General features: G+C 36.4%; 1 protein-coding gene across 4 annotated transcripts in view; it reads right to left on the bottom strand.

Moving 5' to 3' along the window:
• PTPRN2 (protein tyrosine phosphatase receptor type N2) overlaps positions 1–16,365 on the bottom strand; it is a 648,013-nt gene that overhangs the window by 387,832 nt on the left and 243,816 nt on the right. For 3 of the 4 annotated variants that reach the window (XM_083823703.1, XM_083823705.1, XM_083823706.1), the window contains 3 exons: positions 10,369–10,623; positions 8,924–8,991; positions 6,655–7,025 (listed from right to left, as the gene is read on the bottom strand). In XM_083823703.1, coding sequence (XP_083679829.1) covers positions 6,655–7,025; positions 8,924–8,991; positions 10,369–10,623 — 694 coding nt within the window. The remainder of the gene's footprint in view (positions 1–6,654; positions 7,026–8,923; positions 8,992–10,368; positions 10,624–16,365) is intronic. The other variant, XM_083823704.1, reaches the window with a different exon arrangement.

Here is a 16,365-nt window from a genome sequence, read left to right as displayed (position 1 = left end):
ACAATTCTTTAATGACCTGCCTAGGAAAACAGAAAACTTGGTGAATAAACCAAGAGTTCTGTACAATGCAGCTTCAGGGTCCTAACCTGACCATCATCCTGTGGAAAGTAATCATTATATGCAAAGCAGTATCATTTAGCACCTTTGTAAAGGTGCAGAAATAGTATAAAGCATTTAGAATTAACCTAACCCTTTGCACATTAAATGGGTCAGACTAATCATCTTTCATAGCAGTTTCATACTATGAACAGTAGATCAATTTTCAGCTTTTTCAGAGTAACTGAACAGAATTCCAGCTACCTCAAATTAAAAGCACAGAAATGATTGTATGATCCAATCAAGTTACAATGTTGTGAACAGATTTACAACCTATATAATTTTACATAGACAGCCCAGAATTGAGAGTTAACATATGACAAAACATGGAATATCTAGGAATTGACTAATACAACTGTGCTAGAAGTTGGCTCACAAGCCAACATGAGCAGTCTGTAATCCTGAACTTACATCAAAAACGTTAGAATTTAGATGAAAAATCTTAGAATTTAGAATAGTTCAGTTAGAAGAGTCCTTCAAAGATTCTCTAGCCTAACTTCTTGACCTCTTCAGGGCTAACCAAAAGTTAAAGCTTGTTACTGAGGGCATTATCCAAATGCTTCTTGAGCACTGACAGGTTTGGGGCATCAACCACCTCTCTAGGAAGCCTGTTCCAGTGTTGGACCACCCTCACAGTAATTTTTTTTTCCTAACATCCACTCCGAAAATCCCCTGGCACAGCTTTGTGACTTGCCCTTGCATCTTAGCATTGGTTATGAGGGAGAAGAAATCGGCACCTTCCTCTCCACTTCCCCTCCTCAGGAAGTTGTAGAGAGCAATGAGGTTGCCTCTTAGCCTTCTTTTCTCCAAACTAGACAAACCAAGTGTCTTCGGCCTATCCTCATAGAACATGCCTTCCAGTACATGCCTTAAAGCATTTATATTTATAATTTAATGGGTGTCATCCCTGCCTATGGCAAGGGGGTTGGAGTTAGATGTCTTTAAGGTCCCTTCCAACCCAAGCCATTCTATGATTCTATGATATTATGATAAAACACAAAATAGGACAGTTTCCTCTGCACTGGAGGAACTGGGTGTCCAATCTTGGCTTCAGAAAAGTATGACTTGGCTTTGAAGCCCAAAAGATTATGATTGTTAAGCAGTGAAAACAGATGAGCTTTCTACTCTCAAATTAGAATTTCCCTTAGTGAATTTAAGTCTAGCTATTCCATCTCATATTTAACAAATTGCACACAAGCTTGACTATTTAAACTGTTGAGCAAGCAGAAGTTACTGTTTAGTTTTTCTTGAGATGGTAAGAACTATACGTTCTGGCTTTGGATTGCCTCATGAGGGACTCAGGAGCCTAAACGCTGTTTAAAATGTTTTGAATATGGGATACTGGCCCTCAGATTAGATCATATCTTGCCAGAAAAATGGAAGTGCTGGCATTTTTTTCCAGCTAAAAAAAAAAAGTTTTCCATACATGAAGAACTAGAATTTGGGAAAACAGGAAGAGTTCTTTGGGCCAAGATTTCTCTGATTTATTCCCACTATATATTCCCACTTTAACATGCAGATATTTTATAATTGTGGCCAAAGCACCATGCAAGTGAAAATAATATCCTACAGATATCAGTATTTTATAGGATTACTTTAAAATTTCAGAGTTAGAGTTAGTAGAAACAGTTCAAAGCAGTTACACTGAGAAAGAAACACACCTCTTTCACACAAATCCTACAGTGGTAGAATACCAATTTTCTGAAGGAGAAAAGACTAAACAAAGTAAATCACTCAATTTGATTGGTTTCTCAGCATAATAAAGTGCTGAAGCAGCACGGTGGAGGATTTGCTAGACAATTTTCTACACTGAAACTGTCAATTCATTCCGAAGCTTAGTGTTGATGGATATTATGGATTGGTATGGATTGCACTGCTCCAACCATCTGAAAGGTCACTAGACAAACACAGCAGGAGTGACCTATTGTTCTTGCCACTGACAATCACACTGCCATTTTGACAAGTCTTTAAACTATCACAAATCTTTTCTTCAAGTATTACATGGAAATGTTTATCTTTGCTTTGTGGCACAATTAAAAGCGGGCATCTTAGGAGTTCACTGAAGCAGTCTTAATATCTCCTTGGGTCACACTTGCAAAGCCATGGAAGCCTGAGAATCTAATAGTGAATGGATCACCCCTGACATCTGTCAACTATACCACCGAGTATAATCTTTTCAGTTCCATTTTTAGATCACAAGGTGAAAAGAACTCAAGCTATTATCCCCAGTGTACAAATATGCTGGACTACTTCCTTTCTCACCAAAAGACCACTGTTTCAGTCATGAAAAAGAAGCTTCGCCGCTCCAAAAAATCATGGCCAATAAAATTGATGGATTGGAACAATGACCTATTGGTTTACGGAGGAAGAAGAAACATACAAAGACACTATTACGGGAAAATAAATAAGTACCTCTGATGTTATATTTCAGGATTTCATTTCATGTGCACAAGTTAAGGTTGAACTAAAAGAAATAAACCACACCCAAATCATAATTTTAAATCTATAATCTTAAATGTGCTCATTACTGCTAGAAAAATACTTCACATATGAATTTGTCTAAAACTCAGGCTGTTAGACAAATATAACTTATGCTTTCCCTCATATTTAAAATAGAACACTTTAAAAAAAAGCGTAAAGATCTAAACACAAAGTATCAAAGATCAGTTGTGAAATCAATTTTCTGAGTATTTACAGACTACAATCACCTCTCAAGCAGGAGTTATTCCAGACTGACATAGATTAAAGAATTCACTAGGAATAGGTCCAGTCCCTTTACTTCACTGTCTGAGGATAGATGTACAGTTGTTTATAAATGTGTAGCACACACTTATTGCAAAGCCATTTACTACTGTTATTTATTTACTGCAAACAGCCAGTAAGATTTTCAGTACAAAAACAAACTGATACAGGAAACTTACTAAAGAAATGTTCATTAAATGAACATTAACATTTCCCTTCTGTGCAATAATAGTTAACATACATTATCACTTTCTCTACCCTCTCTCCCCCAGAAAAAGTACAATTGCAGCAACATTCGTGAAAATAATTATTTACTAAAACTCTCAGCTACAGTGATCCAATTGCCCTCTAAGGCCACTTTATGTTCTAAAGAAATGGTTCTGGGAAATATTAGTAAGTAATAGATCCATCTTCCACTGCAGAAAATATTTCACTGTTCCTGCATGGTGGACAGGTCCATTTTTAGCATGTAGAAACTCTTGAACAGGTTTCATTATCCTCAAAAAAATATATCCTCATAAAATTCCAGAATATAAAAAAATCTTTTTTGAAAAAGTATGAGGTTTTCATTTTACTCTTACATTTCAGTGAAACCTATTTAATACAAGTAAGTTTAACCTCCCACCTCACTCCCCAAACAAAACAAAACAGTGTATGTTGGTAGCTGAAGCTCTGAGGAAAGTCAAATCACAGAAAAGTTATAAGCCACTGGCTAAGCACCCTGCAACAGAATGTTTGCTGTAGAAATGCGATTTCATCCCAGTTAAAAAAAAACAAACACACACACACAAAAAATCGTTAGTTCATCTTAACAATTATACTTTCTTGATTAGGAACTGAAAAAAGCATGAAAATATATTTTCATTTTCTCTACAGTGACTTTGGAGAAGATGAGATCTAGTAGTTCTCACGGTGCTAAGAATGTAGTGAGCAGTTGTCAGTTAATTTAACTGGATGCAGGTCGTATGTGCTTTGTGAAACAAGCTGGTTAACATTACAAACAAAAATTGTTTTGATAAATATACTTTTGGGTTCAAAACATATGAAGTAACTTTATCTAACATTACAAAATGCACCTGAGAATTTTTAACCACATCCCTATGTTTACCTAAAAGCATCTTGCCTGATAGTTACTAAAAAATCTAATAATCTAGTATGTAAGAAATGTCTTTTTGTCTTTCTTGTATTAAAATTAGTAAAGGAGATGAATAAAACTACACTAAATTGTATTTGTGTATTGGAGTCCTCTAGGACCAGGAAACCTTGAACAAAAGAACCTCTTTAGCAAGTTTAATTGAATAATAATAGATACAAGCTGGGGGAAGACAATCAGCTAGCTAGGAGGAAAACCGGGTAAGACGAGTGGAGAATCTGCCTGCTGTGAAGACTGGAAGTCAGAGCTTCACTCTTACAGAGAGTTGTGAAGGCTCTAAGCTTTTAGAGCTTATTTATGAGCCACGTAAGTCAGGATGGTCAAAGGAGGTGTTGTCAACAGAATACTATTGGACACAAAGTTGACTTCCAGACTGAGGTGAGTGTAAAGGCTTTGGGAAAATTAGCACTGAGGTGGGGTAAAAAAAAGAGATTCTACTGCTTCACATAGCATTCATATGCAGGACACAAGAGATGTGGTTAAACTAGGGTCTCCCATCAACTTCTGGTAGTCTGGTCTCAAAAACTCAGAAGGAGACTCCGGAGTGCCCCATTGGCAACCTACATGATGGACCAAGATATGACCTAAAAGGGGTCATATCACGGAAACGTCATAGCAGCCTTTCAATAATTAAAGGGGTCTTATAAAACAGATGGAGAAGGACTCTTTGTATGGGTAGATAATAATAGGATAAGAGGGACAGTCTTAAAATAAAGGAGGATAGATTTAGATCAGACATTAGGAGGGAATTCTTCACTGTAAGGGTAGTAAGGCACTGGAACAGGTTGCCCAGAGAAGCTGTGGCTGCCCCATTCCTGTAGGTGTTCAAGGCCAGACTGGATGAGGCCTTGGTAAACCTGATCGAGTGGGTGGCATCCCTGCCTATAACAGGAGGGTTGGATTTAGATGGTCTTTAAGGTCCCTTCTAACCCAAGCCGTTCTATGATTCACAGAATCACAGAATACCCAAGGTTGGAAGGGACATCTGAAGATCATCTAGTCCAACCCACCTGCTGAGCAGGATCACCTATGATTCTATGATTAATATCTAGCTTTCTCCAGAAGGAGTTTTTTAAGAATAATTAGAGGGGTTAGGGGTTCCAGCAGGAACCAGTCAAGGAGGCTGAACACATTACAGGAAAACAACAGAAAACGGTAATTGCAAAAGCAGCTTAAACTGGTTAATTAAATCCAAAGCAGTTGATTAAGTGATTAACAATGGCTATTGACACACAGAAAAGTTAACAGAAGTGTGAGGACACCAAATCATTTGGGACTTCCCTTAGAGCACATACTCTAAAATTCCCAAAAGATTCTTTCCAGAGCTGGGTTTATTTAAAGGGGGAATTGAATTAAATTTCACACTAAAGTGGTAAAACTAAAACTCAGAATGAGATATGATAGCAATGCAAACATCTGCTAACATAACTCTCCTTCCTTCTATGTCCTCGCAAGTTGAACCCTTGCCTTCAGGATTTCAAATTCTGATAAATAAATTATTTTCTGCAGGGATACCTCAGAGTCCTTATGAAATATATTCCTTCCATTATCTCTGAGAGCAGGTGTTTGTTCCCTACTTTTTTGAGAAGCCTCTGTCTATCTCTGTCTCTCTGTCTGATGTTTGCAGGCTGCCGAGCCTCAGCTTTCACTCTCCTCTGTACTGTCTGTCTCCATGCATTACATAAAATCTCTTTCCCCAAAATGGCATCCTTTTTTTGTAATCGCATCTTTCTGAAGTGTAGCCCCTGGGAAAAGGCAAACAAGAAGCTGTACTCTCTGCTGCCCTCTCTGGTACCCAGCCACAAGCATTTCAAAGCAACACAGTGTGGCCAAAACAAGAATCTTCCACAATCCTGTTGCCTTCAATCCCATTAATCAGCTTTAGTCAGCCAAAAGAATCTATCCAGGCTACAAACGTTTCAGTTTCTTAATAATGCTGGGAAAATATTTGTAAAGTCATCCTAGAAATTCGTGATTTCTCACACACGATGATTTAGGATGGCTAATCAAATAAATATAACATTGTTCTTACAGGGGGATGAGGATGTAAAAGTGCTCACAGTGTTCTAAACTCTCAAATGCTCCTATAATAAACTGTGTATCACTAGGGGAAAAAAAAGATGCCTTTTGAAAGTGTGGTGTTAAATGTCAAATTCATTAGTGACATGACCTGAAATCATTAGGTCTTTCTTTCTAAACTAGCTGCATATGTGATGTTTGGATTCCTATTTGTGTTATTTTCAGATCAAAATGAAACCACAGAGAAAATATTGTGCTTTATTATTGTGTCATTTTTTTTCAAAGAATGACTCAGGCCTTGATATTTAGGCTACTTTCAAGTCAAATATTTAAAGCCCACATCCTAACCATAAGCACACGTACTGACATATTGGAAGGTCACTGGAACATGAGAAGATAGAGTGAGGTCTAAGCAAAAGACCTACAAACTAAATATCTTCCTCACTGGAAGAAAGGCAACTGTAAAAAAGTAGAACTGTTTTCTTATATTTTCATCAAAGTACAGAACCAGTTGCAAACAGTTTCAGATGTATTAAAAGTCAAGCCTGTGGCATTTTCTGCTTGTGCATTCATATTTCATTAGGTGCAATGACTTTATCTTTTATCCAGCTAAAAATGCCATTCAAATTGGCTGCTATACTTACTCTTTCACTGTCACAATATAGCCATATTCTTTCTCCTCGGTAGACTTCACTTCAAGCTGTAAACCTTGTCCTGCATTTTTCTGAGGCTGTTCATAGGAGTTTCCATCCTGCATCAAAGCATTCTTAATCCAGTAGCGAGTCTCACTCGGGTCTTTGGAGTCAGATTCAGTGCTGTTTTCAGCTGTCAGCTCCCTGGAGAAAGTCTCGCTTTTTACATTTTCCACACCCACATTTATTTCTTCTGAGGAAGAGTCAGTGTCTTCAGATTTCTTGGTTTCTGACTTGGTAGATTCTTCAGGTGTTACATCTTTAGGCATGTTTTCAGGTACTGCATTCTCTTTCAATAAGTTAGCTAGTTTTGAAGTGTTCTCCTGTATTAAAAGAATATTATTATTTGTAAAACTAAACACGTTATAACGAACCAAACCTGGATATAATCCTTCAAATTCACACTAATATGATAGAGTCTATCCTTACAGATGTCTTATGGTCATTTTCTTAATTTCTATATTCTGCAAGACTATGCATTAACACAATATTTATTCAGTAATAATAAAAGAACATTAAATTATGCCACTGTTCAATAGGTGAAGAAATTCTATTAGTAGTTATTTCCTTCTTCAAATATCACAGAATCTTGATAGCCCTTTCTTTGTCTTGAACACATAGAAGAAAATGTTGATGAAATTTTTCATAGTGTTCATTTTCATTTCATGTGTGTTTAAGTGTCGATAAGAGTGGAAGTTTGTAATCAAATAGGTTGATGAAAAGGAGAAATACTAGAAATATCCATGAATATTTGCCTAAGTGTTGGAACTGGAAACATGCATACCTCTTTTGGGTCTCAGAAGTCATAACACAAATATAATAAAAAATATAAATATAGGAAAACATATAATTATGTGGCAAATTATATTTCACTTATTCATATCCAGAAACTGTTGTGAGAAATTATTTGTGAGTGATCCACTAAATTACAAATATAATCCCTGAGAAAATCTGTCTAATAACCTTAAACAATAAGCAAATGAGTAAATGTCAAAACACATGCCTGGAACAACTCATTAGCTAGTTTAATTACACAAAAATTTGTTGCAGCCAAACATTTGGGATGAGAGGATGGCTTATGGGCACTTTGTGCTCTGTGTCACAATACATTCTTTTCTGCCACATCCACTGTTCAAACTGTCACTAAGAAATCTACACATAGGATCCTCTATAAATCAATTGTGAATGCAGCACTTCATCTCTGCAAGAATTTCATGTGGGTGGTTAAATCTCCTGCCAAATTGTCCACCTGTGTGTTTTCCTTGCTTGGTAGATGGGCAGCTATTGAAGAGATTTTACTGTGAACAGACGAGGGTTTACCTATTTTGACTATTGCAGTTTTAGCTTTTGATGGAATATATAGTAAAGGAAAGGCTTCACTTCAGGTTCTAAAAATGTTTCTTTGAGATGTTTCTGCTCTGTGCAACCCAGAAGAAGAAAGATAAATATACCTTAAAAATGGCTGAATATAGGACTTAAGTCTATAGGGTATGATTCAAAGCTCATGAGGGATTGTCATGGTTTTGGCTCGGACAGAGTTAATTTTCTTTTTAGAGGTTTGTAGGATGCTGTGCTTTGGACTTCTGATGAAAATAATGGTGATAACCCACCAACGCTTTAATTGTTGCAGAGCAACACTCACACAGAGCCAAGGATTTTTCCTTGTAACCTTTGTAAATATCTTTGATATTCAACAATTTGGAAGAATTAATTATAAAGTGAAAAACTGAAGAATAATAGATGCCATGCAAGGGGAGGGAATTCTGAACCCTGCCATATACATGTGCCTTCATAGCAAGTATGTTTACTCATCTGCCTCTCAAAACCAGATATTATCTGAGCAATGACACTTACATTCCCCAGAACCAGAGGCCAAATGACAGGGGAAAGTAGGGTGTTCTCAATAGAACATCTCAATACTCAAAATTTACTAACCATGGGAGAAGTCTGAACTTGTCTGAACTTTGGGATCTCTTATAAACTCTGGGTATTTACAACTGAAAGAAAGGCAAAACAGGACTTGATTTTGTCTTAAAACTGCAACACCCATCTTGGTTAAGGTTTAGATAAATGTTCATCTAATATTTCAATGCATCAACAACAATCTCTTTATGCTGTGATACTGAATTATATCTGCACAAGACATAAAACCATTCTTATGATTCAAAAGTGTGGTTTTGACCTTCAGTGTATATAGACCTGATATTCTGAGATGGAATACCTGTGTTTTAAAATACTGGTACTCTACCTCTTGATCAGTTCTGGCACTGGCTTCATGCACTCCATTGTCTGTAAGATGTGAAAAGCACAAATACATAGTTATGAAGGGAAAACATCATATGTGAAACAAACACTGCTTATAGGCTGTTTTGTTTGTAGTGGTGGCCTTTTCATGCAATTTAAACATTAAGACATCAAAGCTGAAAGGGCAAAGTAAAGAGCACTGTATAATTCAGTATTGTTATTCTAACCCCACTTCGATAGCCAATTAATGCAAGATCAATAGATGGGGTACTTCAAGAGCCAATCTAATGGTGTTATTTTGCTAATTAAGTGTCTGATCTTCATATCAGTTTATCAATATCTAAGAAAAAGAATTATTTTAGCTGGCTGAATGGGCATTTACATTAAAGAAAAAAGAAACATATACACCCCTCACACACATTTTGGTGAAAAAAAAAAGAGCTATTTCTATGCCCTATTTTCTACCAAAACTATGTTACAGTTTAACTACAGTGATGATATGCAGTCACATCATTAACCTCATTCAAATAATGCTGGCTCTTTAGTTTATGAACTAAGACTTATTCATTTCTCCCAGCATGAGTCAGGACAAGCCCTCAAGACTGCTCATTTTAATCTACAAACAGAACTGGCAATTAAAATACCCAGAGTATACCTCACAAGTAAGGCTTTAAATATATCACCACTGTAATAATTCTCCTACTTTTGACTGGAAAAAAAGACTAGTTTAAAATCACTGTCACTAATGTCATATGTTTTTAGGTGTCGTAGATATCATAACATTCCTAAAGTAGACAATGGATAAATGGTAACTTAAGGACCATTGGGGAATCTGCTCATTGATGGTAAATACTGTGGCTCCTGGATCTGTATCACCATGAAAATGTGTTCCGACAGAAGCAAATAACCATAATAATTCTTTTCGTTTCCTAAGCTTGAAAAGGAACAAGTTGTTTTCTATCTGTACCTGTCTAAGACTTTCTTCTGCAAAATAATTGTAGTATATCAAGGAATGATTAGCTGTAAAATGCAATTATTTTTTTTCCACATATTTTGAAACACATTCTTGGAATATAATCATTTTTCATTATCATTTTGCTTAAACATCTCATTTTCAAGAATGGAAAATTAGAACACACAGCATAAAGCAATTTGTCTTTCAATATAATTGCGTGTGTAGGTTTATCTTGTTTGTGAAGCTTGAAGGCCAAGGGTTCACAAACAGATGTATTTTAGGTAAATAAAGTATACGCTGTAAAAAGAAAACAACAAAGCTAACATTTTGTAGCCTTTGGGGAAAAATACAAAAACTTTCCCTCCTGTTTTCTTTAAAAACAATTAAGAAAAAGTCTAGCACTAATATGAACGAAAGGAAAATTAGGATAGCTATCTTTAGCTGCACTTAATTCTTAGAATTAATACCTGGTATGTTAACATTGCTTTCCGTTAATATATTATGGATTTCTGTTCTTCCTTGAGTATCTCCTTTCTTCATTTGTGCTTCCATCTTTTCTTCTCCATTTTTTCCAGCACTCTCTTCTGTTTCTCCCTGAATGCCAGCAGTCTGAATTGCATTGGCAATAGTATCAGCAATCTCATCCAGTTCCGTTGAGCTGAGATTCTCCACATTCACCTGGTGTTTCTCTAGGTCCTTCAATACATCTTTAATTAGTGTTTCTGGATCACAAAACAACATAAGCACAAGATTTAGCTGCATACAAGAAGCATATGTGCTTGTATCAGTATCTTTCATTCTTTTCTGAAAGGTATCTTCTCCTTAACAACGACTGTCTTTTTTCAAAAGTTCAGTTGTAAGGGACCTACAAAGATCATCTGGCTCAACTGCCTGACCGAAGTTAACCAGACGTTAAAGCATAGTACTGCGGGCATTATCCAAATGCATCCTGAACACTGACAAACTTGGGGCATCAACCACCTCTCTAGGAAGGCTGTTCCAGTGTCTGACCGCCCTCACAGCAAAGAACTTTTTCCTAAAGTCCAACCTGATAAAGGGGAAAATATTATCAGAAGGGTTAAAGAAAAGGTTTTGCTTCTCATAGCACTAGGAAAGAAGAAGTAGCAAAAGGCTCTCCTGCTCCAAGGAAAAGGCAGCAGGACATCTGTGATTAATTATTTGTCATTGGGAAAAAGAGGCTGAGATGTTGGACACATCTGTTTTGTTTGTTTGTTTGTTTTTGTTTTGTTTTGATCCCACAGTGTTAGAATCATAGAATCATCTAGTTTTAAACACACCTAAGTGTGACTGTTAATAAAGCTGTGTCAGACTGTGACAGCCAATGGAGATTATGATACCCCACTGAAATAGTAGATTGTTTTGTACAGGAAAACAAGTGTTCAGTAATGAGAGTCAAAGACTTAATCTCACAATCTGTGTCAAACTCTACAGGCCAAGATGTTTAGGACTAAAATTTGGTGGAAGCTAATAGCAAATGCTGAATATTTTCGTTTCTACTTTTTATTGTACTGTATCCACCCCCTATATAACAAAATATAGTACATACATAATGACTAAATGCTTTAATTTAGAAAGATAATCTGCAAGATAAAATTGATCTAAACTGCAAAAAAAAAGTTTTCACCAGACCTGATCAAACTGAACTCAAGAAACGTTTTCAAGAAGCACACCGACTGTCTAGAAGATGGTCATTAGGAAAGGGTGCATAGCAGAAATGCAGGAAATTAAGCTGTAGGGTATACCAGCACTGCCAGATTACTACAGAAGTAAGCAGTAAGTTTCTGCTTAGGTATCACTTGTGTTCTTATGTTTTATAGAACTATTGACCAATAACATGACAGAAAAACCTAAATTATTGAAGCAGAGCTAATAAAGTCAGCAAAGAAAAGACAGAATACATGTCGGTTCAAAATCAAAACTAAAACTTTTCAACTAAATGTATAAAGACACATTGCAAGGCACATCACAGTAGGAAAAAGTATTCTTGGAATACTGTTTGATTACCTGACATCACTGCATCTACAAAAGAATGAAAACCACCATGATTTCAGTGACTATGTTTTTCAAGAGCTTGTATCCATTTATCCATTAATATGAATAAGCCATGATGTACAGCAGTTAAAAATCTATGAATTAGATTTTGAAGGTTTTTGCAAACATCTGCAATAATATTTAGAATTGTTAATGACCATATTTAGTGCAGATGAGGGATCTACCTCTGTATTTTTGAACTCCTTTGAAAATGTGGTATGGTCATGCAAAATGTGTGCCAAGAGTGAGAGACTTCTAAGGAAACACATCATTCATTAATGTCATTTTCTTCATACACAAACATACCCAAAACAGCTGATTAGAGTTCCAAACGTGAGTTTCCCACAAGCCAGATGCATTTCCTAACTGTTGAATGATTCTGACTGCTTTAGGGTCCCTCACCTTTTTCAAGCATTTTTGATTTGTTCAGCTTCAGAACAGAAACTACATTTCTTTCCCCTTGCATTAGAATCCCTGTTTTCTAGCCATAACACATTGAGAAAAATGTCAATCTGGTTCTGTGGCTTCCAAGCTATTAGTAAACATCTTACCTTGAAATTAGATTTATGAAAAAGTTTCACAAACATTTACATGTGTTTAAACACTTGAAGTACTTCAGTGTTTAGTAATACTATAAAATTTTTAGTAAAATACATAGGGAGACGTTTCCAGCAAATTTGAGCAAATAGAACACAATGAAAGCAATTGTGTCATTGAGTAAAAGTTGTATAAACTATGTTCATTCATTCAAGATAAACAAGCCAGATCAAGGTACAGGAATTCTGTAAGAGATTCAAGTCTAAAGAAGCTTGTAATTCTGATTTAAAAAATCAGCAATGTGGGGTTTCCAAACAGAAAGAAAATTTTGAGCCTCAGAAAAATAATTTGCTCCTGCATTTGCCCGTCAAGTTTTATTTAAGCTAGGTTCTGGCCATTACATCAATATTTTAAGACAAATCTTAAAACAGAATTATGTTCAGTTAATATATATTCAAAATAGCTCTCTTAAGGTGGGACTACATGGATTTTTGTTTCATTTGTTTTGCAACCAGCTGGCAAGACCAACTACTGAGCTACTCAACAACAGACAGTCAACATAGCCTTGTCATTTCCATTCCATTTCATTTTTTCAAAATCTACTTTTCTTTGTATCTATTACCTTCACCAAGTCTTACCTCTCCAGCCCACTTGCACAGGTTCATATTCAATAACCTCAAACAAAATGGAAATGGAAGAACAGGGAGCAATCACACGAGAAAATGAATGGCCATAGGCCATACTCCTGTTACTACTATCAGGCTCGCTGCGGGTCCTTCTATTTCATTAAACAGACCTGTTACAGATGAGCCTCCTGCTCCTCTGATGCTGCTGTTCCTGCTCTGGTCAATGCTACCTGGTCACAGCTCGTCAAAAGAACAACTCTTAAATGCGAATTTTTGCTGGTGTGAGTAAAACTTAGGCATCACATGCTGAACTACAAGTTGGACGAAAAAATGCCAAGGAGGAAGGCAGTAACCAAAGGTACTAAATATGAGGGAGTAGCATCATGTGTTCAGTATATAGGATAAAGAGTCACCACAATGCCTATAACAGCCTGATGAAATGGAGGTCTACATAAAGAGTCTTGCTAACTTCATGAAATTATGGATATGCTGATAATATATGTCCATGCTAAATATGGGCATTTCCATTCTTATTATGGCATTTGTTTATTCTTGCAGATCATTTGCAAATGATTGGACAAGGCTGATACACAAATAAATATAAATGCATCCATTTAAAAACACCTTTGGATAATTTAAAAGAATTATTATGAATTTCGTAAAATCAGAAAATATTGTTGTAGAAAGGTCAAAAAGCAGTGTGATACTGCAATGGGACAGCAGTTAAAGAGCACATGTACTTGAATACACGTATGCCTGTGTACAGCCTTTATACTCTCCCTCAAACCACTTTGAAAAAGAATCAGCAATGCTCAGCCATGTTTCACAGGACTTATACTGCAATACAGATTTCTGCTTTAGCTCCAGCTTCTGAATTGAAGGAGGCACATTGTGTTTCGTAGTTACTATGGAACTGTGATGACCTTAAAAGCACATATATCATAATGATATAATTTTTAATATCAGTTTCACCAGTTGAATTCCCTCTAGTAAGTAACAATAGCAGCTTAGCAAGGGAAAACAGCTTTTTATTGTAGAGCACTTATGGTCCATACGCCACTGATGCAACTGCCAAAGCCAGTTTGCTCAACAACAAGTGGCGTGGCGGCAGTAACTTTGCTGAAATCGTAATGCATCCCTTCCTCCTCAGGATGAGCAGTCCCACATGGTGGACTGTCCTTTTCTAACCAATCATAACGCCACATATCAGCTGTCCTCAGCAGTTGGGAATCACCCAGACAAGACAGATCTGCAAGACAGAGAACATACACAAATATTCGTGCTCCATAAAACATCTGAATTACTAATTTTGTGACCTTAACAAAGCGATGGAGAGAGAGATATTCTGTAATATTTAATGCACTGAAAATGAGTAGACTAGAACAAATCCCTTAAAACTGAGCGAAATTCTAAATACTGCTGGTGCAGAAAGCAGATTAATGATTCCCCTATTGCACTGTGACTACAAAGGCAGCACCCACACATATCACACTACTCCTAGAGGTAATAGTTTCCAAATCTGATAAAAAATAGCTCCACATTTCCTTCTCTTGTATTCCTTCCTCAGGGTGTCTTGTTAGCTAATTTACCTGCCACTGTTTCACCACGATTCTCAGTGCTAATCTGCTCAGTACCTTCTGGATTGTTCTGCCAGTTAATTTACTTTGTCTAATCCTGTATTAGATGCAGCAGAGAACTGAGCTCATGTGACTGCCCTGCATACTTTCCAGTTTTTGAACAGTTCTGTGGTTTAGATAATGCAAGAGAGAAACAACTGACAAATATACAAAGATCCTGAAGCACCAGAGGGACTGGAGAAAGACTAAAAGCAGAAAGTGATCTTAAAGTCAGCCTGGCAAATTTGAATCCAAACCATCATCATTCCAACAGACAGCACTTCAGACCATGAAGACAACGTTATCTGTCCTCACTACTTCCTTAAGAGACTATTAAGTGGCTCAAAAATACAAAGGAATCCAAATTATTTCCTACTCAAATGATCATAATTTTATATCTATGCAACATTTAAAAGCTAATGCAACGGAAGAAGTTCCTACAGGGCACATTATGTATGTGAAGTCAAAGCAGCACAACCCAATGAATTGTGAAACATGTTATTCCCTCTAAGTGTTAAGCATTTTTTTCCCAGTTGGCTCCTACCAGGAAAGGTGAAGTGGAACAGCTGGAGGATAATGAAACCAGCATGTGCCTAGTTTGTTTTGAGTCTAGCAACAAAATTGTCTAACCTGTGCAAGAGACTTACAGTGCCACCTGGATTTGATTTTACATTATAGTTCGTTCTTTGAAACCTATTATCTCTGGGCACCATACCAAGAATGCTTTCACTTCTGAGCATCCTTTAGATTGCAAGCATTATCTTTCCTCTGCTGCAACTTTGATGTTTTTGTGTGTTCTGGTTTTGGTTTTGTTGATTTAAAAAATAAAAATAAATAAAAATAAAAACAAAAAAACATGGAAAGGGAAAGGAAAGGGGAAGGGGAAGGGGAAGACAAGGCAGAAGAGAAAGGAATGAAAAGAAAGAAAAGATAAAAGAAAAATGACCAAAAAAACCACACCCACAAATCAAAGAATCTTAAACTTTATGGATGATATTAACTACTGAGGGGACTCAAAAAAACCCTCTTATATATCACTAAATTTATTGGAATAGTGTTAACTACAGTGTAACAGATGTAACTTCTTGGCAATGGCTGAGAATCAATTCTTTCATTTTTTCAGGCATTTTGGACCACTGGAATAACATCAATAGTTAGGTTAGTTTAGAGAAACAATAAAGTGAATGAGAGTTTTTTTCTAAACTCTTCTTGATCCCCAGCCATGACATGAAAATCCACCTTGCATTACAAAGCAGCACTTAAAATGCTTCACGGCATCCTATGAGATGTTACACTCCATGTTCATTTAAATATCTGTCAAACTATCACGTACAAAAGAAATCAGGATGTTGTCATAGTTAAGTAGCATTAGCAAAAAATAAAAAATAAAAAAGATGCAAATTCAGCAAATGGGTTGGTCATTATAGATTGTCCAGCCAAATCTAGCTATAAATGCACCTGTTTGGATTACTGCTTTTCCACACAGCCACATAACTGAGAGATTCCTCCCCTTTATATGTTCTGTGCCAAAATTTATGTCAGTGTTAATTTCTGTGTCTAACTTTGAATTTTACCCATGGTCCTTGAATTTCTAGTTAGACACAGAGAAATTGAACAAAACTAGGCATTTCTA

The sequence above is a fragment of the Anser anser genome, assembly GCF_964211835.1.
Source record: "Anser anser genome assembly, chromosome: 2".
Classification (NCBI taxonomy): domain Eukaryota; kingdom Metazoa; phylum Chordata; class Aves; order Anseriformes; family Anatidae; genus Anser; species Anser anser.
Note: the sequence above shows the minus strand (reverse complement) of the source record. Positions and strands in the feature narration are given on the sequence as shown.